General features: G+C 41.0%; 1 protein-coding gene across 3 annotated transcripts; it reads left to right on the top strand.

Moving 5' to 3' along the window:
• The first annotated feature begins 254 nt into the window (after positions 1 to 254).
• Positions 255 to 26,636, top strand: mindy2 (MINDY lysine 48 deubiquitinase 2). Of its 3 annotated transcripts, none has more exons than XM_049594572.1 (9): positions 255 to 1,263; positions 1,678 to 1,735; positions 4,720 to 4,784; positions 11,829 to 11,987; positions 14,062 to 14,164; positions 15,439 to 15,581; positions 17,240 to 17,413; positions 19,671 to 19,868; positions 23,448 to 26,636. In XM_049594572.1, exons 1-9 carry the CDS (start codon positions 358 to 360, stop codon positions 23,634 to 23,636), a joined length of 1,995 nt encoding a protein of 664 aa, XP_049450529.1. In that variant the 5' UTR covers positions 255 to 357; the 3' UTR covers positions 23,637 to 26,636. The 3 variants fall into 3 exon arrangements, with proteins under 3 accessions (XP_049450529.1, XP_049450536.1, XP_049450544.1); XM_049594579.1 differs by having other exon boundaries at positions 23,451 to 26,636; XM_049594587.1 differs by lacking the exon at positions 23,448 to 26,636 and having other exon boundaries at positions 17,240 to 17,431; positions 19,671 to 19,796.
• Positions 26,637 to 27,551: the final 915 nt, after the last annotated feature.

Genomic DNA, 27,551 nt, shown 5'->3' on the forward strand with positions numbered 1-27,551 from the left:
TTTTGGGGTGGACACTGACAAATTCGGCTTTTTTAACTCGTCATCAATGACTATCAGCTAAAATTTAACGGTTTACGTGCGACCTAGTTATTTTAGTCAGTAAAACATGTTTGAGGAATATGGTTCGTTAAATAAATACCTTGTTTGGGTCACACATTTTTAACTTGAGTTGAGAACCTGAAGAATACGAGCCCACGCGAAGGCATCACCGCCTGCCCGTTGCTTTTATACCGCCCCCTTGCTCGGCCTGAAAGCAATTCACTCTGATGACGTCACTCGCAGAGTTGTCATGGCGTCTTTGGGACTGAAGCTGCTGCTGCAATTGAGCTAAAATCTGTCGACAGTCTGTAAATCGAAATGGAGAAAAATGCAAACCTGCATCGAGACACTGACGGGAGCGCTTTGTGTGCCACGATCGCGGGAGAGATGGGCGACGTAACGGCTGTCGGCGGAGTGAAAGGAACAGCCGAGAAATGCAAGAATAGTGAGGCTGCTCTCAGTACTTTGGTTAACGTTAGTTGTAATAACAGCACCACAAATGTTGGTGCTCCCACCGCCGTTAATGTCATTTCCACTGCCGGGAAGTCGGACGTGCCAGAAGTGATCGAAGTCCTCCCGGTGCTGGAGGATACGAAGAAGGACACTACGACGACGAGCGGCTCGGGGTCCGGGGATCAGATCAGTAACGGGATGGGGCATGACTCGGTGCTGGCTGCAGAAGATAGCGAGGGTGGTGCCTCAAAGTTAGTAAACAACAAAACCGACGGCCCGTCCTCACCTTCCGCTAAGGAGGGCACAGATGTGCGGGCTGAGGTTTTGCCTTGTGAGGAAAGTGAGCCGACAAAACTTGCCAAGCCGACTCATCTGTGTCCGGACAATGCAATCACAGCAACCGTCAAACCGCTGTCCGGTGATCACACCTTATCGGAGGGATTGCCGAGTGGGAGTGACCCCGATCCCAGCCTTGGTGGAGAGTCTCGAAGCATAGATTCACTCGAGTCCTTCTCCAACCTCAACTCATGCCCCAGCTCCGACCTGAACAGCGAGGGGCTGGAGGACAGAGGACTGGCCCTGGCCCTGCAGGGCGAGTACGGGGCTGATGGGACAAAGACTTCGTGTGCTAAGGACCGGGCCGCCGGCCAGTCCATATACCACATTAAGTGGATCAAGTGGAGGGAGGAGAATACGCCGATCATCACCCAGAACGAGAACGGCCCATGTCCATTACTGGCTATTATGAATGTCCTCCTGCTTGCATGGAAGGTAAAGACTCTGAGATCAGCATGGGTCAATAGAAACTTGATTGTAACTTCACAATATGCACATTTATAAGCTCTGTCAGCAGTTTATTTATATAATTATAATGGGAAGTTTGTGTAAGACTTAGATTTGCCATTGGTTAACATACACACCCAGTCCTAGTGCGTCTCTGTGTCTCAGCACTTCCACTTCCTGTCACACAATGTATTTCTGTCAAGACATGTTTATCAATTTCAGCATTAGGTCTCATGATGTACCAGCACGTCAGAACATGATGCATGCTGACGTGATGTGCGTGGTGTTTACTAACTAAAACACATGGGTCCCTTCAGTACATAGTCTTGTCCTGGTAACTTGAGTTGCAGTGCCATGTTTGGTAACTGGATACTGAATGATGACGATGCGTTTCTGTTGCAGGTAAAGATGCCACCTATGATGGAAATTATAACTGCTGAGCAACTGATGGAATATCTCGGTGAGTGTTTGAAGCTATTAAACCTACAAGACCAGAAACGATTCGATGCCACATCATTGATCAGAGGGGGAGATGTAATAATTATGATATTAATCCATGTTACAACAGTGAGTATGGCACTCCACCTGGTTTTACATTTACAATATAATCTGTTTGTAGCTTGCAGAAGTATAAAGTAACTTACCTTAATACTAAAATGTTGCACTGCTTTTACAGAGTGTTAGTCCACACTTGTAAACACACCAACCCATCAAGCTGCATTTCAACAGCCTTGTAAACATTCTTGTGTTTCACATCCTCTCAAATTTTCGTGATTACATACTAAAGGTCGTGTATATATATATATATATATATATATGTATATATATATATATATACATATACATATTCCAGTGTCAACAGAGGAAGAGACCCGAACGGGGGAATCCCCCATGATTAAATCTTCTGCTGTTGCAAAGGAAACATGAGCTATCTCTTCTCTCTGGCTGTCTCCTGCCCTTCATAACTAAAATTACTCCACAATATCAAAGTAGAGAGTCTGATTACAGCAGGGGTTCTTCAGAGGTAGAGACAGTCCTCACTTGTGTCTTCTCCCAGCTCAGGGCCTTCTGTGTTCATTGACGTAAGTAGACTAAAAGTAGTCCATGTCACAGCTCTATATGTGAACTCTTAAATGGTAGATGGTTTGCGTCCATGCTTCAAACAGCACTCCAACAGTGAAGTAAGTTTGCAGTGTTTCACTATGTCCAAAAGTGCCCATATGTGTGGTATTTGGGACAATGACTTCACCTTGTGCCTGCGTGTGATAATTACAGCACACAATATTAATCTTGTATCATGTTCAGGGGCTGCTGTGTAACATCTCAACTAAGCACTGTGTCATAATACACAGACACAAACACCAAGGGTGATGTTGTGCAGATGTGCTGTTGACAGTGGGTGGTGTTTGTCGCTCGGCAGCACGCAACATAGCATGGCCAGTGATTCAGAGGCACAGAGGCAGACAGCTCCAGATATTCAGGGAGGACCTGAGACGAGTGAGTCCACAGTTCACTGGAGTACAGAGCAGTGAGGGGTTTTCCCTGTCGTGGACATGCTGTAGTAAAACCACTCAGCTGGCCGGCCGGCCCCCTGCTGGAAAAAATCTTGACTTGCAATAAAATCTTCAGCTAGGGTGACAGCATGGAAATCAAATCTGAAGTGGTCTTTTAAACTGCAGCCAGCAGTTAGTCTGTTGTTTGGTGCAAACACCTCGTAAAGTACAAGTTCACATGTTGCAGAAGACAGCAACAAAGAGTCTTTGAGCTTGACTGATGCGTTAGTTTGAGTTAAGGTCATCAAGCATAGGTTTGTGCACTCATTAAGAGGGTCAAACACGTCTTTACTTTGGTCACATTAGCTGTACTCTGTGCATAGATAGGCTGGTAATGGATTGGGCAGTTATTTCTCACAGCACGCACATGAAGACATCACCATGCCTTTCTACATCAGTCACTGCAATTATAAAGCACAACAAGAAAAAAGCTTAAAGGGACAGTTCGCCCCCAAATCAAAAATACATTTCTTTCCTCTGACCTGTTGTGCTGTTTATTTATGTATATTGTTTTGGTGTGAGCTGCATAGTATTGGAGATATGAGCTGTGGAGATGTCTGCCTTTTCTTGAATATAACGGAAGTAGATGTCACTCGGCTTGTTGTCCCCAAAGCGCCAAAAATACATCAGAAACTCTCCAGGAATGTCTCTTTCCTAGTTACTCAATATAATCCACAGATCTTGTTGCAAGCAGTTTCATGTAGGAACTATTTTCTTCCCACCAAATTACACCCACCAACCATATCCCCGCACAGAAGGGAGCGTGCATCTACTTATGGACGAGAGGCTTGTGCTCGTAAACATTAATGGCCTCCTTCCTCAGCTGTGCTAGGTGAGCTAGCAGTAGATGCACGCCTCTGTCTGCGTAATGATGCCGTTGGTGGGTGTAGTTTGGTAGAAAGAAAGTAGTTCCTACATGAAACTGCTCACAACAAGGTCTGTGGATTATCCTCAGTAACAGGGTCATGATTTCTGGAAAGTGACACTGCTGTTGAGTTTTCCAAATGCTTTTTGTGGTTTGAGCACCACCAGTCGAGTGCCATCTAGTTCCATTATGTTCAAGAGAAGGTCGACATCTGAACTGCAGGTATCTCCAGCACTCAGCAACTCACACCAAAACGATGTAGAATGATAAACGGCACTCGAGGTTAGAGAGAAAAACTTTTTTATTTTGAGTTTAGGGTAAACTGTCCCTTTAATAGACTTTTTCTTTTATATACTCCATCCATTCATTCTCTGGAAGTGTTTTTCTCTCCATGTGTAGCTGTTTTTACTTAATGTTGTTGTTGATGACAAGAGGTCGATGGCATTCCTCTGAGTACTACTCAGGAAAAGTATGTGTTGACAGTGCAGCATGATGCTCTCGCCAGTTCCTAATAAATTAATGACTCTCCGTAAAGTATTTCAAAAAAACACTTACACAAGAGTTTTTAAAGTAAGGGCTGCTGTAACATTTTACCAGCAATAACAAGAATATATTTCCATGACTCCTGTGCTGTTGAATCTATGTGAAATTCAGTTTTTGTTTTCTGTGTTCATGATAAAAAAGCAGCCTGTTTGTAGTGCTCATCAGGCTGCACAGAGCTGGAGCTAGACAGCTGCCAGGCTGTACTTTCTGCCACAGAGCCGAGTCGACAGAGCTCTCAGGTGACACCACAGTGGACAGGGACTCGACTGATGCTACATGTTTGGCACAGCCTTTTCTCTGGAAAACAGCTGGCCAATGCTAAACCCTCCCGATGGCTCTTTAAAACACCTCAAAGCATCTGTCATCTTCTGTACAAACGTTAAAGCTATGAAGCTGTTGTGATAATCAATCATGGTAGTGATTGTTTTGCTCTGTTGTTGATACAATATAAGTCAACATCTCTCTCCCTCTGTCACTCTGCAGGAGACTACATCCTGGAAACCAAACCTAAAGAGATATCAGAGGCTCAGCGGCTAAACTATGAGCAGGTAAGGCCTGTCTAATCACTGCGGGATATTATTATTAACCAGGCATGTGTTTTTGCTTATGTGTGTGCATTAGCAAGCTGCTGACTGTTCATGGTACTTAAGGAGCGCAGGGCTTTTGGGATGAATTCACTCTCTCCTCTCTCTCTCTCTCTCTCTCTCTCCCCCTCTTTGTTGAAACCGTAATTGTGCAAGTTGAATGTGAGCGCTCGCTTTGTCTCATCGACACATTCAAAATATCTCAGCTGTTCTCAACGCCATTATTGATGGGTTTTTTTTTACCACAGTGTGCAAAGTGAGGTGCACACTGCTCTGATGTCCATTCAGTCGCTGCATGCTTACAATAAAGCAGGTTTGTACATTTGCATTGAGGTAGCAGAGAAGGTCAGCTGTGTTCCATGATATGGAAATAAGCATCGAGTTGATTACAAACCACATGAAACTGCAGCTTAGCTTTTTTCCCCCACTGCTCTATAGGTTACATAAGATGTGTCTTGCAAGGCCCAGGGAACAACAGGGGTCAGGAGTGTCAGATTATGTTGTTTCACATGGCTGTGAATGCTTAGAGACGCATGGCTGGGTTCAGCTCCCGGCTATTACTGAGGCTGTGTGTGTGTATGTGTAACTCTCCATGAGATGCACTTGGAGATGGAGCTCCAGCTCCCCTGCTTCCTCCCATCTCCTCTGCCTGCCTACGGTGCGAGAGAGGCCCTGCCTCTCCTCCTCTTGCGTGGCAGAGCACCAGCACATCTGTGAATGATTTGAATCCACACTTGTCCCTCATTCAAAGAGGAGAAAATATAATGTGTAGCCTCCTCGTAGAAGCTCACTGCAACTTTCTAAATTTAAGTTGAGCCGAAATACAACCTCTTAAATAAATCAGTGGCGGCCTCAGCATGGACAGTTAAAGCAAGGGAGTGGTAAGAGTTTGTGTAGCATAGTTATTATGGCAGTCTAATCCTAGACACTGGCCTGAGAGCTCCTTTGTATGTGGGTGTCCTCATGTCCGTTCGCTGTGGTTGACAGTATGTGGAGACTACAGTGGGCAGGGCTCTGGGATCTAACAGAGAGCAAGTCTGAAATGTGTTTATGTGCATGTCAAACAAAAGGTGTCCTCCTCTCGATATCTGCGAGAGATGTGCTTTCATTGCTTATTGGATTGTTATAAAATACAACTGAAACCACTCTGACTTTGAAAAGAGCTGAAGCAGTTCACAACAGAAGTGGATCTATTTATAAATTCAGCTTAAAAAACATCATCTGCCACAGGAGTGTATGAGGATTAAAATAGCAGTTGCACGGCTGCTCTTTAGCTATTGTTAAATATTTACTTGGAGGAGCTGTGGAAGTGAGAGTGGAGTTTTGCTCTGCTTTTGTCTCAGTGGACGCAGCTCAACAGCACTCTTACAAGGCATTTCATCCATGATGGCTGTTCAGCCATTGGAGGAAATGGGTTCTTGTGTTTAAGAAGCCTCTTTTGTTTTAATTTGGTGTCATTCACAGTGATGGGCCTGCCTCACACATGTTTCTTGAACCTTTTCATCTGATTCATTCTTTTGAGTAGAGCAGATGAAATCTCAATGTGGGATTAAAGACATTAATCTCCAATTTTGCACATGGTCTTAGACCTAGCCTGTTTGATGATAAACAGATGCTACTTCTCCATACATTTCTGTTCGGTGGACTCCCTGATAATCAAATTAAAGTCCCTCTGATTAGGAATCTATCTCTAATCGAGTAGGCAGACACATTAAATGAGATGAAAACATGATGGAGAATTGCTGATGGTGATGTCAGAGATATAGAAATAGTTTTTGAATCATAAACGTTCATAACGAGGGTAAAGGGAGAGCTATCAGATGTACAGGTTGTAGTGTTGTACACTGATTTAATTCAAGCAGGAGTAATCTAATTATAAGATCAGCGATTAAGCTACACACAGGGTTATCAGTTTGTTAGGTACGCGTGTACTATTTAATGCAATCCATTACAATAGCTCCAGTGCACAAGCATGTACCTATATGAGCTTATAATCATTCTATGTTGAGAGGTGTTCAGTCCTCCATATGTGTGTAAATGAGGGGCTGTTAAACATTAGAAAGTTCACATTAGCTCGACGATACATCCAACAGAAATGTAGAGCAGTGACAGCTGCTGATGTGTGCCAGGATTCATAAAAGTATGACCCACATTGTGGGACATCACAGTCTCGTAAACCGTTCATTATTTACAGCTCCTGCTGCCGGGTCATGGCGTTATGTAATGGTTTACTTTTGTCCTCCGGTGATTGATACACTGTTTTATTTCGCTTCATAGATTGGTTGTGTGTATTTTTATAGATTTACATGAATGCAGACACACTAGTAAATTTTGCACCCTCAGGACAAATATCTGACAGCTGAATTTCCTAAGAGTGATATTTATTTAGCAATAGCACTACATTTGATGACACTATAAACCTTAGTATGTTTTTCTCAGCCAAAAACAGTTGCTCAATTGTGTTGCTTGGCAGGAAGGTTTTGGTTTATAAACTCAAAGTGCAGCATGAGAAAAAGAGCTCATTCTTCAATATTCTTTCTTACAGTTTTTTATACAGTGAGGCTGCAACTAATGATTATTCACACTATTGATTAATTTGCCCATTATTTTGTTGATTAATTGTTTTGTCAGTAAAATAGTAAAACAGGCCCTGTCCAACTTCCAAAACCCCAAAGTGATGTGTTCAAATGGTATTTTTATCTGACTAACATCCTAAAAATCCAAAGCTATTCAATTTATTATCATGCATAACAAAGAAATGCATCAAATTATGCAATTTAGGAAGAATAAAATCAGCAGATGTTTGGCTTTTTTGCTTAAAAAACTATTAAAAATACTTTCTTAACCAACTAATCACTGCAGCTCTAGATTATAGTTTGATTTCTTGGCTACATGCTTTAATGGCCACACATCCATTATCATCTGGGGCTCTTATGTTAAGAGATGAAAGCTTTGTCATAATCAGATCCCTCATCTTGGCACTGAAATGCCATATGCTGTCAACTAGCAGTTAATTACACCATCTCAGGGTTTTTTTCTTAGGTAAATTTTGGATGAAAGTCATCAGTTAGTTAAGCAGAGAGGCCTTCCTTTACACACCTGGGCTGAGGAGAGTGAAAGTAAAATACAGAAAGGCCTAAGCAGAGCACTGAGCTAGTGTTATACTGTGGAAGTGCATCCAACAAGCACAGATGAATGCGAGCGATGCTTCACTAATCATCAGTGCTCATCTGCTGTTGGAGCGCTCTGCCCTAAAGTGAAGAGATGTGGTCCATTACACAGCCCTGCTAATCCTGCCATCACTGCTGCTCGTAAGCGTCCTAATCCACACACTCAGATGGGACAGCTGAAGGCTTTTCACCTTAGCTCGCCGCGCCGAGCATCAAAGCGGGAGTAGCTCACCGTTAATGGGACATACAGTATCTCTACTGTAAACTGAACATATAGAGTCCGCGTTCTGCGCCGAAAACTTTTGCCAATTTATTTTTTATACCTCTTTGCTAATAATTTTTCAAAACAAGCTGGTCGATACTGTAGTTGAAATTAATCTAATGACATTAATCAGAATATGATAACGTTGTCTTGTATAAATAGTCTAATTTATGTGTAGTGAATCAAACTGTCCACTGTTATATTTTGCACTGCGCAAAACTCTTCACACTTATGAAATATTTCATTTTGTAAGGTTTTATATACAGTTTTCTTTTAATTATTGTTTTGTTGTTTTAAGTTTGTAGACTCAAGTTTATTGTTCTGTAAAGTAATTTGCTTCGGGGTCATTTTTCTTGTGTCTTTACCATCTCTAGTTGTTTATTGTGAAAAAGCAGAAATCAAACAGAAATCGCTCACAACTGCACACTCATAAAAGAGTTGTAGGGCTCAGCTGCGAGGCTTATCTTGATCCAAGACTTAAATGGCAGCAGAGGTTTAAAGCCAGCTGGGAAACATTGCTCTGAGGCTTGATGCTAGAATTGATCTGTTTCGTTGGGCTCACAGGTGCGTGGATGCATACGTGTGACATATATGACATACATGTGATGTGGTGTGTGTATATAAAGACTTTCACACAGTGCAGTGAACAGTTGTTTTGCTGATAACATCCTCGTCACTCATGATTAGGGGATTAATGCCAATCATAGTAGACACAGTTCATTCTCTTCAATCATTCAGTCACTGAAATAAAAGAATTTCTTTCCACACATTTATATTTTTGGCAGCCTCAAGCCATTTAGTTCAGATTTTTCTACCTCAAAACAAAGTTCTGATGTTTTCCTATTAGCCCGAGAGACAAATAGCAGCATGAAGAGGCATTTTTCTCAGCTCTGTTTGGGCCACATGAATACCAGAGAAGACAAATCCAATTAAAACCTGCAGGAACCGAGTGGTAGATTTAATTTAAATGCAACTTGTAAACACCCTGCACATTGGTGATGCCATTCTTCTTCTTGAGAGCTTAGACACTGCTTTAAAAAAGAGAAACCTGAAATGGAATATTTCTGATATGGTATATTGGGAAATCCTATCTGTAAAATTTAACATTCACCATGGTGCATTCACTTGTGTAAAATGTAGAAAACAGTGGTAAGGTGGTAAAAGCTGTTATTGAATTGGCTGTGGAGATTTAGAAAGAATTCAGGCAGAAGTTCTTACAGACTGCTGAAGGCCAAAGAGAAGTGAAGCAAGGTGAAGCAATGCTTTCCCTGCGTCTGTGTAACATTAACAGAGCAAGCAAACATTTGGAGCTGTAAGCCATTTTGACCAGACAGTTCAGCCCAAAATCAATACATATTTCTCCTTTTACCTGCAGTGCTATTTATCAATCTAGATTGTTTTGGTGTGAGTTGCAGAGTGTTGGAGAATTCGTCCGTAGAGATGTCTGCCTTCTCTCGGATATAATGGAACTAGATGGCACTCAGCTTGTGGTGCTCAAAGTGCCAGGAAAATACCAAAAAAAGGAAGTGTGCATCTACTCATGGACGAGAGGCTCTTGCTCGTGACAGCACAGGATGTAAACATTAATGACGTCCTCCTCAGCTAACTCAGTGGTGCTAGGTGAGCTAGCAGTAGATGCTTGCTTCCTTCTGTCCAGTGTTACGGTTTGCAGGTGTAGCTCGGTTGAGAGAAAATAGTTCCTACGTGAAACTGCTCACAACAAGGTCTGTGGATTATCTTGACTAACTGGGACATGATTTCTGGAAAGGGACATCGTTGTTGATGAGTTTTCTTAATGTTTTTTTTTGGCACTTTGAGCACCACAAGATGAGTGCCATCTAGTTCCATTATACTGGAGAGAAGGCAGACATCTCTACAGCTGCTATCTCCAACACTTGGCAACTTGCACCAAAACAACCTAGACTGATAAATAGCACTACAGGTAAGAGGCAAAATATGTATTTTTTATTCCGAGGTCAACTGTCTGGTTAAAGAAATAGCCTACAGGTCTGTTTGCAGGATGGTTTTGCTGAATTAAACCCAGAACAGCTTCTTTTTTTAAAGCTTTTGTGTTCTGGACAGTAAACCCAGTCATCTTAACGCCACCAGACTTTGTTTTGTGTAACATTACTTCCCTGGTGCGACGCTACATTAAGGTTATACATCAGCTTGATATCTGTCCACAGTGCACGGACCATTGACTGTCTGGTACAGTACATAGCATGGGGCGCTGTAGACTCTGATGGCCTTCACTTTTTTGTGTGTGTTTTCCTCCTGGTATCACGGCTCAGTCTGCTCATAGTGAGGGGGGTTGGTATCATGTGAAAGTGACGTCAATGCATACCTTCTGCTACAGTGAGTCATCTCCCATCACTTAGACAAAAAGACACAACAATGTCTTTAGTTAAAGCCATTTAAATCTGATAGTTTGTTAACAAAAGAAGTGAATAACATGCATTATCCATCAATTTTACCTCAGTTTATATAGTTTTTGAAAAGGTTTCCTGAGAGAGATTTCCCTAGAGATGTCAATGAGATCTAAGTTGTAGTATGAACTCTGTAGTAGTTTACATTTGGAGTCATTCTGTAACTTAATGTTTGAGCCTTGACAAAGTGTTAAAAAATGGGCACTGATTTCTGTGAAACCATTTACAGTGTATTATAATCTAAGTAAACAATACATCCTTAAAATGGCCACAAATGTCTGACATAAAACATTTCAGGGGTTAACTGGTGGGCTCGGGCTTTATGACGCTGACAGTGTGGTCACAGCAGATGTTAAACACTTTATATTTTACTTATTTTACCACTAAAGATGTAATTTATAACCATCAATACAATGGTATGTCATCCCTCCTCTCTCTCCTCTCATTTCCTGTCATGTCTCTGCTGTTCACTACCAGAAATAAAGGCCAAAATGTCCCAAAAAATCAAATAAAGATTGTGTTTATTGCAGGCCTAATGGATAACATTATATTGTCAAGTGTTTCTGATATTTTGTCCACCCCTTGGTAATATTATCCAAGGGAAATATCATGTCACAGTCTCACAATGATAAGCCTGAGAGCTTACTCAGAAATGAAATATCAAATTGTTTCCCGGCAGCGACTTCCATTTCTTCCTGTGGTTGTAGGTTGATTGACAGTAAGCAGAGCAAAATCTAATAAGTGCAGTAAATATGAAAAAATTCAACTTAGTCACAGTGAAGTCACGATGAAGCAAAAAATATTTGACAAAACCAAATTAAGGCGCAAGTGTTGGGAAGCTGTTTCTTTAATTGTACGGGAGTGAATGGCAGCTAATGGCTTCTTGTAAAGGTAGAAAAATCAATCGCTGATAGCTTCAGATGTGCTGACTGTGTGCAGACAACCAGGAATAATGTAACACAGAAAGACGGCTTACAGCACATGGAAACAACTGGATGGGACACAGCTTTTGGTTCTGTATTATGTCTTATGCACAAGCAAAAAGAATATTTTGTGCAAACTTCAATTTCACATTGTGTAATCCCTCTGCTGCATTATTATAACACATTTAATAACATTAATCTGAACCATTGTTCTCCTTGTGTCCTAGAACATGAGTGATGCCATGGCAGTGTTGCACAAGCTGCAGACTGGTCTGGATGTGAACGTGAAGTTCACGGGGGTGCGAGTCTTCGAGTACACCCCAGAATGCATTGTGTTTGATCTGCTCGACATCCCTCTCTACCACGGCTGGCTGGTTGACCCCCAGGTGAGACTGACCTTACTCATCACTGCTGTTTCTCTTTACCTCCCAGAAACAAACAGGTTTTTCTTGCCCTGCTCCCTATCCTGGACACATCTCTACGAGTAAGAAATATTCTGCCTTCCAGTTCTAGTAGTTTCACTGTTAAAATCTGACAAGTTGATGTTACTTTAAACAATCTAGGAAACCAATGGCCTGGAAAAAGTTAAGTAAATGTTACTTTTAGTCTTAAATTATGTTAACTTAAAATGTATTTGCATGTACTTTTTTTTTGTGAAGTTGTTATAATTTAAAAATGACAAGTGAAGTTAACTTGTTCTTTCTAGGTAATAGCAACTTAAGTAGGCCAAGTTAGTCTGACTTAGCTGAACAGTTTTATGTATTATATCTGCAAGTTCTGCTTTGTTAACATGCGGATATACAAATGTGATTGATAAGTTTGCAACAAGCAGGATACAGATATACAGAGTAGCACAATGTTAACACCTACAGTGTTGTTGTGTTTATTACACTTCAAAGCATACGCATAATATGTCTAGTTTATTTGAATGTTTCATTTTAGCTTGTGAGCTGACTGAAGCTTTGTTGAATACTGGTATTTTAGAGAAAGAGAGAAAATATTTGGTCTGAGTTTTTCAGATTTTTTTAAAGATTATTTTCTAAGGCTCAAAGGGGAATTTGTTTTGAAGGTATGATTTCGTTGGTTGCCACAAACACTGGCCTTGTTGTGAAGGTCCAGTGTGTAGGATTTAGGGGGATCTATTGACAGAAATGGAACTTGATATTCATAACTATGTTTTCATTAACTGATAATCACCTGAATCATTTGTTCGCTACCTTAGAATGAGCCCTTTATATCTACATATGGCACAGATCCTCTGCCATGTTGTTCTGCTGTAGCACAGAACAAACAAACCAAACACTGGCCCTTACAATGCCAAGAATGGCATTGTGTTAAAATAAAAAATAACCCAATTTAGTAATCATTCTTTGTTGTGCTTACTTTATTTATCTAAGGCAATCATTTTCCTAAATTCTACTGAATAAACACAACTGTTAGGTCTAGTCAGACTGACTTGGTTTACTTAAGTTAATTAATACTTAGAATGAACAAGTTAATCTCACTTGTCATTTTTAAGTTGCAACAACTTCTAAAATGTATTAAATACAACTACATTTTAAGTAAACTTAACACTTGGATGTAAAGTAAACCACTAATGATGAATAGTTGTATTTACTTACCTTTTACAAGTCAATCTGTTTCTTTGAAGATCAATTTGTCACATTGTTGCCCTCTAGCTTTTTGTGTTTTGTATCAACCCTAACTGGTTATTATGATGATGTCATACACACTGACAGGAAACTCTTTCTCAGAAATCTGTGGTAAGTGTCATCCTGAATCATCAGTGTTTCCTGAGCCCACATGACTGAGCTTTACTGTACTTTAATGTGTCTAATTTCTCTTCTCTAGTGTAACAAAGAGCTCAGAAATAAAACTAGAAACGGGATTAAAACCTGCACCACATGAGTTAGATACAGTAGTTGTATAAGTGTGGTCTCTACATTTTTCTCACTTAACTGCCAAGCATACATGTTATCATGGTTACCAAATTACTTTAGATAATTATACAGGCGATCACCTCCTTGACAGTTCCCAGAATCAGCAGATGGGATGCATCCATTCAGTAGTTTGAAATCATATTAATGTCATATCTGCTACTACACAGTCCTGTGGTCCGGTTTGCTTTTCAGCCACAAACTAACAGCTCCACAGTTCTCCTGGAAGCACACCATCTCCTTTTAAGGTGGTCTGTGTGCAGACATTTTGTCAAGTTCAAATGACAGCATTCACACCATGCAAAATAAAGATAATTAATGGGTAAATGCACCGGTTGAACTGCACCAAAAAAGGGATCAGGTTTACACAGCGGTAGTAGTTTTAGTATGAACCCCTTGTCACCATAATGTTTCTCCTGGGTTATAAATTTTGAATAAATCTACTGCTACGGCTTTTAAGAAAACGGCATCAAAGCTCGGTGAACGCTCTTTCCCACAGTGTTTTTTCAATCTTTGTTTGCAGATGCATGACATTGTCAAGGCAGTGGGCAACTGCAGCTACAACCAGCTGGTGGAGAAGATAATATCCTGCAAACAGTCAGACAACAGCGAGCTGGCAGGGGAAGGTGAATGCTTTCTCGTCACTCCCTCTACTTTCTGACCTGCCTGACTCCCTTCCTGTGTCCCCTCATCTCTTCTCTCTCCCCCTGGTGTAGTTAGAGATAGAGAAAAAGGAGCAGAGTCATGCACTTGGGAGGAAATGTTAAAGTTAGAAAACTGGAGCTTCAGAGTGAATAGATATTACCGTGTAATATCTATTCACTGTAAGATATTACAGTGTGCACTGTAACATTAAGTATATATGTTCACTGGACTGTCCAGGGCATCACAGATCAAGCTCAGCTGAAACCAGGACATACATGTAGCCACTCATCAAATGGCCTACTTCCACAGCTTACACTTTTCTCACCAGCTGTCACTAACTTCTCCACTAAAAATATTTGCTCATTCAACACTGAGCTTCCTGAGTGGTTGTCAGCTGGGCCGCTGCCAAGTCAACACATCAAAGCCTTTAGCCGATGATGATATTGATATGGAAGATTCACTTCTGTTTATTGTATTTCTGCATTTTGAGAGTAGGAATTCCTATGAGGGCTTAATTTAAGTGATTTGATGCTGATGCTGCTCCAAGAGACGACTTCAGAACCACTTAAAAATGACTAATATGACTAAACATCTTTGGCTTTTGTTGTCTGGCTTTAATGTGCTGAAATATTTAATAGCAAGTATCCAATAGGTAGCTGATTTCCTGCCAGCCTCTAAAGGTTGACTGTTGCTCATCTGTTTGGGTCTGATTTTGTGGGTGTTTGCTCCAAATTGAATGCCGCTCCATCTTACAGATGTCCCTCACCATCTGCCTCCCAGCCTATATTGAGTTCACTATAGTTATTGCGATCACTTCCAACAGCAGAGTCAGAGTGTTCAAACAGCTACTGCAGACATTACAGCAGCGTTTCCTACACGCTCTCCAAATAGTGACCTATGAATGAGTAACGATTGCTTGATTGTAGTGCGGATGACTCATCCAGTGGTCTAATGATGAAAATATCCGTAAATCAAAAAGACTGCATTTATAAGAAACATGTGAAGTTGTGCTGCTTCCTGAGCTAAATAATGGATTGTCTTCAGAACTACTTTAGTGACTCGCAGGTCAACAGATGAAGCTTATCAATAATAAAAGCATCCTAATATACGTGGACACCATTCAATTTTTTGTCTGTTTTAAATCTGTCTGTGAATTCTGCAAAAGAAAAAACAGACTAAAAAAAATTAATCACAAACTCAGTCTCTCCTTCTTTGTTTGCCTGACTGTTTCCTCCTCCCCTTCTCTCGCCCCCAGGCATCGTGGCAGAGCAGTTTCTGAGCAGCACAGCCACGCAGCTTACGTACCATGGCTTGTGTGAGCTCACATCCACCGTACAAGAGGGAGAGCTCTGTGTCTTCTTCAGGAACAACCACTTCAGCACTATGATCAAATATAAGGTAAACACCCAGGGCTGCTACAGGAATGGACTGATATAACCAAGTAGTCCTGAAACTTCTCCAGTCAAACGATACATGCATTTGATCCGTTTTGTACCCAGATCTAGAAAAAACGCATACCTGTATGGTGTTGCTTGCAGCCAATCACTGCAGGCATTCTTTAAATTAATGTGACATGTGATTGGCCCACTACCGCAGCAGCTAAGGCACACACAGTCTGTAGTGTGGTGAAGTTGAATGCAGTGTATTTGACAGAGTTGGCAGTTCACTATGCCAAGATGCCCTGCTACAGTTTCATGTTGGCATCTCCCCGCATGTTATTGACACTTGGAACACCAACACACACATTTACTCTCTGTCTCTCTTTCTGTCTTTCTCTCTCTCTCACTCACACACACACACACACACACACACACACACACACACACACACACAGATAGGCTACCAGCAAATTAATTTGCCCCGTGTCTGGTGGCATTTTCCCCAACTGAATGCCTCCATTCACATGATGGCTATCAAATTAAGTAGAAAAAATTAACTCAATGAAGTTCTTTGTATGAGTATAATTTTAAGGATACTGGTTTTGGTACTGGTATCGTATTTTTTTAAATGATACCCAGCCCTCTGACAACTCCTTCACAGTAAGTGCATGAGTCAGATTGAGAATCACATGTGGAGCTTACTTCATAAATTGCAGCGACCTAAATGGGTCAGGATGTGTTATGAACTGTCCCTACAGTCCGTGACAAGCGTCTTGAAGCGCTTTATTTGTACAGGATAATTACTTTTTTTCTGTGAAATATTTCAAGGCCTAATTTGACACCCTTGTAAGGGTAGATTTCTTTCTTTTCTTTTGCTGATTTCCATACAGATATCAGCAAAACTACTTTTGCAATCTGAAACAGACTGCCCTATATTTTGTCTGTGGGCTAAACATAATAAACCTGCTTTAATTAATTGCTTCTCTGCAGGCTATTCAATAAGAAGTAGCTCAGTTGCGTACTTCTGTTTTGATGGATAGTTGATTTTTTTATAGGAAAGCCTTTGAGTAATATTTAATTGAGTTTTTACATTTGCAATTATTATTTGCAGTCGATTAAGAAAAATAAGTTGCTATCAAGTGTTGTCATCTATCTACCTGATTGAAAGCACCCTCTTCTCTCTGTTTCTCTTCCCGTTCCACTAAAGCTTCTCAGTGTTTTTGGTAATGTTCACCGCACAGACTTGCTGTAACGTGTTCTTCAAACTGATGAAAGCTTTGAGCAATTGTACAACATTAGACCAATCATGATGACCCTTTAAGAGGTCTGTATCCCATCTCTAACAGCCCCTGCCCACAGCTGGCTTGCCATATCACTGCAGCTTGGACAGACCTTTCCTGTTATCTGCAGGAGGGGAAGTGGTGACTGCACACTTTCAATGTGAATAGCACTCTGTCGTCGCCAATGTAAGCAAAGCTGTGTGTATCACCTATAACCCTCAGACAGAGCACCAAGGCAGCCTAAGTTCTCTTGTTGCACTTTTACACACAGTCACACATGATAAACAACCATACACAGATCGCATTGACTTGTAGAAACCATTCAGCCCTGTATGTCTCCGTATAGTGTGACACTGAGTAGATGTGTGTATGTAATGTGTGTGTGATTGTTTCCTAGGGCCAGCTGTACCTCCTGGTCACAGACCAAGGCTTCCTGACAGAGGAAAAGGTCGTCTGGGAGAGTCTGCACAACGTCGATGGAGACGGCAACTTCTGTGACTCCGAGTTCCGGTTGCGGCCTCCTTCGGATCCAGAGACTGTTTACCGCGGCCAGCAGGATCAGATAGACCAGGTCTGAGCACTGATGCAGGCAAGACTAGCAGAACCAGCAATTATCCACTCCAAAACCATGATTGTGTTTTATCATGATGTGCGTTCCACACCATTAGCGCACCACAAAGGCCCAGGCAGAACACCTTACCGGTCTTACTGGTCTTCATTGTACTACTTTACAGAAATAGGAGAAACTCTGGAGGAAAGGAGATTCAAAAAGAAACAAAACATATGGCATCAAATCTCTGCAAACACAAGATACAAAAAAAATCAACTGTGCATCATCCCAAACTAAAACAGAGGAGAAAATAAGGGCAGTTCTTTAATAATAGATGTGTTATAGCTCCCTATTTCAGCCTTTTAAAGGGGAACATCACCCAAATTAAGAATTTAAATATGTCGTTTCCATGGCCTAAGAAGGTTCAACAATATTTGTGAACATGAGCTACTCTTTCTGAAAGCCTGAAACCAGCAAAGTAATACTTTAACTTGTTATCTCATAGGGTACAACGTCTAGAGCTGCTCCAAAGACAGTTAATGGGAGTCTGATTTTGTGGACCACAAAATGTTTGCTCATTTTTTTTGTACCCAAATGAGTTTTATTCTATCTTAGTGTTCTCAGTTCTGAAACAGAAAATGTACTCTTATACTCAGAACTATGAAGTCTTTCACAGTCCATTGTCTATGGAGCAGCTCCAGACTTAACACTTGATAACATCACAAATTTGAGTTTTAGCACTCTAGATTTTGGAGACTTATTCATGTTTACTAATGGATTTGTACTGACTTAAAGCCCAGACACACCAAAGAACTAGTGGCGTCAAAGGCAGATTGTTGACTCGCCTCACATCACCTGTGTCTCAGACAAAAACTTGCACTTGAATACACCATAAAGAGTACACCAGACGGCCAACTAGCACGTGAGTTCTGCATCTGCGTGAGAGGAAATATAAAATACATATATATATATATATATATATATATATATATACATATCCATATCCATTTCGGCAGGCGGCAGTAGTCTGTATTTGTTGTTCAAAAAGGGGAACCTAAAGACCGACAGAACAAATTCAAGATGTTAGTTAGCCAGTTAGCACATAAACAACACAACCAGATGTTGAAAGAACAAATTATATTTAATGTGTGCCAGCGAACAATAACATAATCATTTTTGCTGAAGTGCTCAACGGCTAGCATTATAATCTTGCCTAATATAACAAGTTTGTTTCAATCTCACACCCTCTTGACTTGAGTCGTTTGTTTACTTTCCTCACTTCCGTTTTTCCTCTCGTGCACTTAGCTTAATCGGCATTTAGAGTGACTTCACTCACCAGTGGGCTTTGCTGTCTCTGACACCGATTCAACATGCTGAATTGGCTGGGAAAAAAAACCAGATGAGTCAAAATGTAGGGTGACAGACGTTCACCGGTGACCTGACATTGACCAACAAACAGCCGTCAACTTGATGTGTCAGGGCACTTATACCATATAAATAACATAGGCGTAATTCTCCTTTTAACACACACACGACAGGCTGAAAGACACATGTCAGGGTTGCATGGCGCCCATATACAATCTCATCCATGCTGTACCATACACTCTCCACTCAGACCCCTGTTGCATCGGGTCCATGTCTCCTGAGTACTTTTACTGTTTTCACAGCTGTCTGCTCTTTGGCCAGCCTGAGTGGTCCAAACGCAGCGCTCACTGACAAATTGTCTGCCTTTGCTCCCACACACACAGACCAGACAAGAGCATGGGGGCTATTACTTTTTATTCCCCTTGCTTAGTCAGACACAGCCCCTCCTTATCTCCAAGATGGGTTTGGTGAGAAAAATCCATTCAGGCAATGTTCTGCACTCATAATCAATTCAGTTAGATTGGAGAAAACTTGTAATGATCCCAGTGGGGAAATTAAGTCTTTGCCAGTGACAAAGTACATGACATAATAGAAGATACCGAGTACATCACAGTGGGTAGCACCAGCATAAAAGGCATTTTGTAAACTGCACTGCAACTAATTACAACAAAAACAAAATTAAGATATTACAACATGTGAAAATTAATGAAGACAGACACAAATGGCTCAGTTAATAAGTGAGGAGCTGTGGTTGTGGCTTGTGGCTGTGCTTGTTTGCAATATAGGCTGAGGAAGTTCAGCTGTTGCATAATCAAAGCACAGTATATCTACTTAAACATCATACTGACAACTTTGCTCATAAGTCATCAGTTCTTTTTCTCTCTTTCTCTTTGTGCATGTTCATGTGTGTCAGGACTATCTGATGGCACTGTCGCTGCAGCAGGAGCAGCAAAGCCAGGACCTGCAGTGGGAGCAGCTCCCCGAGGGCATCAGTGACCTAGAGCTGGCGAAAAAGCTTCAGGAGGAGGAGGACCGACGAGCCTCCCAGTACTACCAGGAGCAAGAGCAGGAGCAGGCGGCGGCGGCGGCAGCAGCAGCGGCACAGGCACAGGTGGGGAGGGAGGGGCTGAGGGAGACAGAAGCAGGTGGAAGGAGGAGGAGAAGTAGGACTTTGAACAAATGTGGGGCATTTAATGTAGCATAGAGGTAAGATGTTGCGTTCTGGAGACAGATGGATGTATGCATCAGAGAGTTTGAGCTGTAAAGAACGAATTAAAGATGAAAAGGGATAGTGGTATTCTTCTCTCTTGTAATGATGCCTCCCTTAACTGTGAGATCAAGACACAGGCATTGTCCTTAGAGGCGCTTGGGGCAGTGGTTACACCTTGTTGTACGTATGTGAGATATGAAGTATAGTGAGAGAACCTTTATTGCTCGTTTTCAGGTTCATACTGGTATTTTGGATTTCTGCCAGAACATGTGTACATGTTTTAACATTCAAAAATTACTTTCTTTTCCTTATGCTGGGACACCTGTATTCACCCTTCGTCTGAAAGGCTCCGTTTGGCACCCGTCTCTTTAAGACCGTCTCCTGAAAAAGCCCAGTCTGCTCTGATTGGTCACCATTTGCAGGTGTCCTGTTTCTCTGCATCTCTGCACCATCATTTCAGCGGGGGGAGTGACTGTAACGGAGATAAGCGACACTTTCTACAGTGAAAAATCACCAATTAAAGCTTCTAAATACCACCACGCAGGTTTCAGCAGGAAATCGGGGACCAAGTTTACATGTTTCCCTGACGATAGCATGGAGTTATTTGTGCCAGTGTAGGCTATGTAATATAAACACTTTGCAGTAGTGTGCCTGGAGCAAATGACTATTTAAAGATGCTTGTCGCACTATGACATCATACTGTAGCCAGAGAAGAAAAAAACATTAGAAACATAGTGTTTAGACCGATTAAAGCCTGAGGTTTTTGATCACAGGGATTACTTCTACATACATGTACTTTATTATTTGAAACTTTGGGCATGATTAATATGAACATCCTTCATTGTAACACATGTATAAGAAACAAAATATAGAAAAGCTAACAAGTCCCCTTTAAATAATTTCTATATATGACATTATTAGAGCATCTTATTAGAGATGTGGTTTTGTCTGAAAGATGTCTGTCTTCAGTTTTGTTTCTGAAAATAATCTTTTTACTAACAAATATACATGCCTTTTTCCATCATATGTTTTTGAACAGCACATAAAAATCAGAACTTTAAAAACAAAACAAAACTGAAACTAAAACTTCCCTCCTGTTTCCCCCCCCACTTTCCTCTTACCTCTTTTTTACAAATACCTCAGTAATGTTATTGACATATACATAATCAAAAGGTTGAAAATTAAAGTAAAAGAGAAGACTATATAAATGAGAGCGCCTGCATGTCAGGACTTAGAATAAGATTTTGTTATATCTTATAAGGTATGCTATTACATTTATATTTAAACATCACCCAATATGTAATTCATCATTAATTAATTATTATTATTATTGTTATTATGTTTTAATATTATGTTTTCGGGTTGTCTGTCCAATTCTTGTCAACGTGGTAACTCAAGAATGCCTTTAGGGAATTTCCTCAAATTTGGCACAAGTGTCCACTGGAACTCAAAAATGAACTGATTAGATTTTGTTGGTCAAAGGTCAAATAATTAGGTCACTGTGACCTCACACGACATGTTTTTGGCCATACCTCAAGCATTGAAACACTAATAAATGAGGATAAAATGACGAGGGGATGACATTTCATATCCAAAAGGTCAAAGGTCAGCTTCACTGTGACATCGTAATACTCACAAAAACATTTCTCTGGCCATTATTCAACATGGTATCTCAGGAACTGTCCACCGAGAAACCGTGCTGATTGATGTTCTGTGCTGCTGGGCTGAAGATGTGTGTGAAGCTTCTGTGTTTTAGAATATGTACCGACTTTGCAGCACCATCCATATTTGAGGCTTTGACAACTGTCGTGGCTGCGTATGAGTCTGGATAGACATGGCTGTAAATTTTAACTGCAACTTTAGTGGTTTGCTGAGGCATACAACTACTTTTGACTTTCTTTTTGCACAATAAAACAAACACTAATACCTGAAGTATCCAGTGCCACTTACAGAAAATAACAGAGAGAAAGAAAAAGGATTCATATCTAGAATCTGTAGAATCTGGTCCAAAGCTGTCAGTCGACAGCAGCATTGGCAAAACAGGAGACTGTCCCTTTCACCACGAGGGTCAAGGGTGAAAAAACAAAACAAACAAAAAAGGATCTCAAGGCAATTGAATTGAACGCAACTGGACTTGGTTTTGTCTTAGAAGACGTTTCACCTCTTATCCAAGAGGCTTCTTCAGTTCATGCTTGTCTGACTAGGCTGGAACTAGTCTGACAACCTGGTGTGGAAGCACCCACGTATTTAACCTCTGGGGAGGTCTTCACAAGGCCAATGATGTCACTGGTTCGTTAGTGCTCCAATGGTGTGTCAACGACAGTTGTTGAAACTCCTGCTGCAACGCTGCAATTGGAGTCGTTAGAGTCACATCAGGCCATTTATGAACGACCATTGTTTTTAGAGGTTAAGTTGTTAAGCCTCCTGGGCAAGGATGAAAGGACAGCATCATAGGTGGGGGATAGGTGGTGTCGCAGACCTCCTCCTCTATTGAGAGGCCCAACACAGAAGGGCTAACTCATCAGGGCAAGACTCAGCTGTCTATCTACACCTCAAGGAGAAAGTACACTCCTTCGAAGACAGCAATGTGCACATTTTGGACAGGGAAGACAGATGGTTTGAAAGAGATGTAAAAGAAGCCATCTATGTGAAATTGGAAAAGCCATCTCTCAATAGAGGAGGAGGTCTGCGACACCACCTATCCCCCACCTATAATGCTGTCCTTTCATCCTTGCCCAGGAGGTTTAACAACTTAACCTCTAAAAACATTTGTGGTCGTTCACAAATGGCCTGATGTGACTCTAACGACTCCAAGTGCAGCGTTGCAGCAGGAGTTTCAACGACTGTCGTTGACACACCATTGGAGCACTAACGAACCAGTGACATCATTGGCCTTGTGAAGACCTCCCCAGAGGTTAAATACGTGGGTGCTTCCACACCAGTTTGTCAGACTAGTTCCAGCCTAGTCAGACAAGCATGAACTGAAGAAGCCTCTTGGATAAGAGGTGAAATGTCTTCTAAGACAAAACCAAGTCCAGTTGCGTTCAATTCAATTGCCTTGAGATAACTATGACCTGAATGAATGAGAATATCCACAGGCATCAAACAAAAAAGGAAAAAACACATTGGTGGGGGGCTGCCAGAATATCAGCCAGTACAGGATGAGGATGATGTTTCATCTTAGTGCTAGAAAGTATTTAATTGAGCCACCTCCTGCCACACAGGGTCGACAGAGACTTCCAGTTTACTAATATATTTTTTTTAGCTGCGATCGTGCCTGCCTCAAGAGTCTGTTTTTGATTGTCCTGTCAGAGCAACCAAATATTGTCAAATTACAATCTGGCTGAATGTTTATTTTATTGTTAATGTTCATATATGGTTTATCACTTTATTCCAGTTCAGAGTAACAAGTAGCCTTGCTTGTAACATACACAGACATATGAATTTACGCTCTTTTGCCCCTTGGTCTTTTTTGTGCAGCAGGGCCAGCAGGAGCCCGCCGAGGGAGACGAAGCAGACAGAGGAGGTGCAGGAGCAGGCGGAGCAGCTTCCAGCGCTGGGACGGCGGCAGCAGCAGGAGCCACACCCAGCCCAGGAAAACAGTCCTCCGGCGGGGAGCGCAAAGCCAAGAAAGAATCGAAGGATAAAGACAAATGTGTTATTTTGTAACATACAGCGTGTCTGTGTGAGTGTGAGTGTTTTGTGCATTTGCTTATCTGTGAGAAAGGGGACAGCATTTGTTTCTCCATGGACCGGACACACAACGCGTGGCCCCAACTTGACAACAAACAAGGGAAGGAGACATTTTGAGGAAGGGACGCGACAGGACTAACAGAGGATCTGCTGTTCCTAAACCACTGGTGCCTGCTATCCTCTATCCTCAGTGGAACCTGGACAACAGAGGAAGGGACACTACAACGACAACTACCCCTTATCTTTCATAGAGTCGGCCAAACTTTGTTACAAGTTGCACAGTGCACTATATTTGTGATGTGGGGTCAAGTTTATTTGGGGTGGTATATTTTATAGCAAAAGACATAATCTGAAGAAACAAAATGTCACCCTCTCACCATGTTCTTTAAAAAAACAATCATTTCATTCATTGTTCATTACTGCAGCTTCAAAGCTTTTTTGTACGTATCAATATTTGCAAAATGTATTTAGACAAACCTACGGTTTTTAAGTTGATGCCAAGATCCACACTTTATTTATGTGTCTATGTTAGAGGTATCTGTGGGGAGAGGTTTAATTTTTTTCTGTAAGCCAAGAGTGATTTTCTCATAATATTGCCTGTTGGAAATCAGTGTAACACTATTTGTGTCCCCTCCGAAACACTATGTACCCAAGGGTTAATTAATGCCAGATAGCTGCCAGACACTGTAGCTACGGCACAATACTCATCACAGCTTGCCCTGTTCAGATTTGCCTTACCAGAGTATGGCAGTGTTGTATTCTGCTCTGTTTGAATGTGAACGTGTGTTTGTTTTCATGTGTATGGTGTGTACAGAACACGTGTGGTATACATGTCTCATTTACATAGAGCATCGAGTCTCAATTTGGAAATAGCCAAATCTTTTTACGCTGTTTTAGTTCAGCCACAACTTTGGACATTTAGTGTCATTTATCTTGCAATTCAGTTTCATAAAAACATTTGGGATAGTCAAACTGAGAGTCATGTTGGAGAGGACATTTTATGTGAATCTGAAGTTGTTTCTGTGTGAGACACAACTAGGGTTTTGGCAGATTAGATTTGTGTTAGAGTGAACCCAGTTTAGAGTGTATGGTAGTTCTGAAAGGCCCTTTTCTTTCTCACAGTCTCTTCTGGCAGCTTCCTGAAGAGCTGCAGTGTGTGTGAGTGAGTGTGTGTGTGCGTGTGTGCGTGTGTGTGCAGGCACTATCATGATCTCCTCTGTTAGCTTCTGGATGTAGAAGTTCCACTGCAGTTTTTGAAAAGAAATACCACAGAATTCAGTAATTGGCATGTAACTTCCTCTTAACTGGGAAAGTTCATTAAATACAGTGAACATGTAATATTGTTTTCCACAAATATAAGCCCCAAAATCTGTGACACCAAGATATACAACCCCAGTAAGCCCTGTTACGTTGTTGGGAACCTGACTTTTTCATGCCACAGCTGTGTTGAGTAGATATTTTCTTCCTCGTTCTCCACAAGTCTTACGAGGTTCATCTCATTTGCTTTTTCTGGCGCACTGGTTCTCAAATTGGGGGCTTCATTGGGGGTTATGAGGCCTTTTGACTATAGGCCTATATCTTAGCATAAATCAAATTGTTATTTTTAAATTTAGATTAAAATTAAAGCTGCAGACTTAAAAATTTGCAGCTTTGTCCTGCGATAGAAAAATACGCAGTTAAAACAACCAAAGAGCTAATAGAACAATGGCCAAGTGTCAGGAAGAAGAAAATGCAGAATTTGTCAAAAATAGGACCCTTACTGTTAAAAATGACAAAATATATACATTATCCAGACAGAGAATTGTATGAAAAGTTACAAAAAATGTCAGGAAAACTAATCTCTGAAGCAAAATTCACAGGAAAATCTGCGCAAAATTCATCCAAATTGCTTGTTCACAGTTATTGTGTTCACTATTTGGTTTAATTGTACAGTTAAACAGTTGTTATGTACTGTTTTTGTTATGCATTTAATATAAAATACAACCTTTAGTCAGGGGTCTTCAGTTTACCCAGTGATAGAAAAGGGGCCCCTTAGGGAAGAAGTTTGCACCACCGAGTAGAAATGTACATGTGCAAATGTCAGATTCAGAGAGGAGTAAATTCATCTGTTATTTGTGGAAAACTATAATTAAAGTTCACACACTGAGTTGTCCTGGGCTCGTAGGATGCATGCTGTGAATTCTGTGGTATCACCTTTTAACTGGTGTGCATTTCACTGCAGCATGCAAACACATGATGTACATATTTACCTAATGCGTTCTTATAATGGATTTAGCTAGTGGTTTGTGCCATTATTGTACCATGGGACTGCCTCTTGAGAAACTTTTCTATCTATACATTCCAAGTGGATGCCTTGACTCAAGCCTTCTGTTACAGACTGAGGGAGACAGTCGTCGTAGGAGGTCGCCGCAGCGCTCGTAAGGCGGTCTCCGTTATTTTGTTCGGTGAGATTTCACTGTCAGGACAGGACAATTACATGGAGGCAGCAGGCTACCTACTGTGTGGGAACCCTTTCTTATGGGCTTCATGTGATGGCTGGAGTTTGAGCTCCGTGTTCGTTTGGCCCTAACAAGGCTGTGTTTTGTATATATATATAACGCCTTACAACATTTCAACATATTTTATAGGACATAGGGAAACAGGCGTATTACCAGAACGAGACAATCCATGCATTTTTCCACACACAAACATCGGACACACTCTCAGGCCTTTTGTGAAGGGACATATCCTCCAGTGTCTTTTATGTATCGGCACAGTTCCTAGGCCTGTAGTCACTTTCTCAGTCACAACTTTAAGTATCTGCTCATGTACACACACAACTATTTTGACACGTTGAAGGACTTTAACACTTCATTATTTAAGATCCTCATTGTTGAAGTTCACACTTAAAAAAATATGAATAAAGCTGCTCCTGTTGTGTTAACTTGGACTACCTGATTAAAAATAAAAACCTTGAACAGGGTTAAGACACGTTAATTATGTACACTTTCATTGATGCCTCAGTAGTTTTTTTCCCCATGCAGCTTAGATAAATAATTTCATTAAGTGAAACCAAGAAGTCAGAAAGGAAGCTTTTGGCAATATTTTGCTTTTTTTTATGCCTGAGTTTCGCCTCATTTACGTCTCGGCCCATCAAGTGAACATGCTGATTAAACATTCCAGAGGAAGTTTAAGAAAATGTAACTTCACTACGGGCCGTTTCAATCGATATGGAAAATTTGATGCTGAGTGATGAGTGATAAGAGCGTAGAGTGACACATGCCACACATTTTTATTTTCATTTCAGATTTACTACTGTGCATTAGCTCCCTGTCCCCTAGTCATCACTACCAGAAATTGATATTTTTGTTGTAATGTGTTCGTTTGACCCTATAGTTCCCTAAGACAAACTGATCTGAAGGATATTGTGTGTTTAATGTCTCCAAGTGGTTTTTATTGTATGCCTTGTAAAAGTGACGGTGGGGTAAATGCTGTAACATTGGTGTTTTGACAAGGTGGTCGTTGAACAAATAGTCGTTGTAATTGGTTTTGCACTGTTACATTGATATGCACTAACAGAAGAGAAACATACCTCATTTTATACAGAACATAAAATTGTGCAAGAGTGCTATTGTCCTTTGGGTACCTTTTAAAAAAACTGGCCAAAAGAATTATCTCAACATGGTAGCGGTGTATTAAACCAGCTGAATAATATTAATAAGTATGAAAGGGCTGTTCATTTTTTTTGTTTGTTTTTGGCTTAAAACGAAAGAGTACATTTGTCAACAAATAGTACCACTTGCTGCAATTTGATATATTCAGGTTAGCGGTACACCTATACCAGACAAAAGGCTACCAGTACAAAGGCCTGAGTACCAGCACACCGCTCATAGATGATGAGGAAGATGTGAA

This window comes from Epinephelus fuscoguttatus, linkage group LG2 (genome assembly GCF_011397635.1).
Source record: "Epinephelus fuscoguttatus linkage group LG2, E.fuscoguttatus.final_Chr_v1".
Lineage (NCBI taxonomy): Eukaryota > Metazoa > Chordata > Actinopteri > Perciformes > Serranidae > Epinephelus > Epinephelus fuscoguttatus.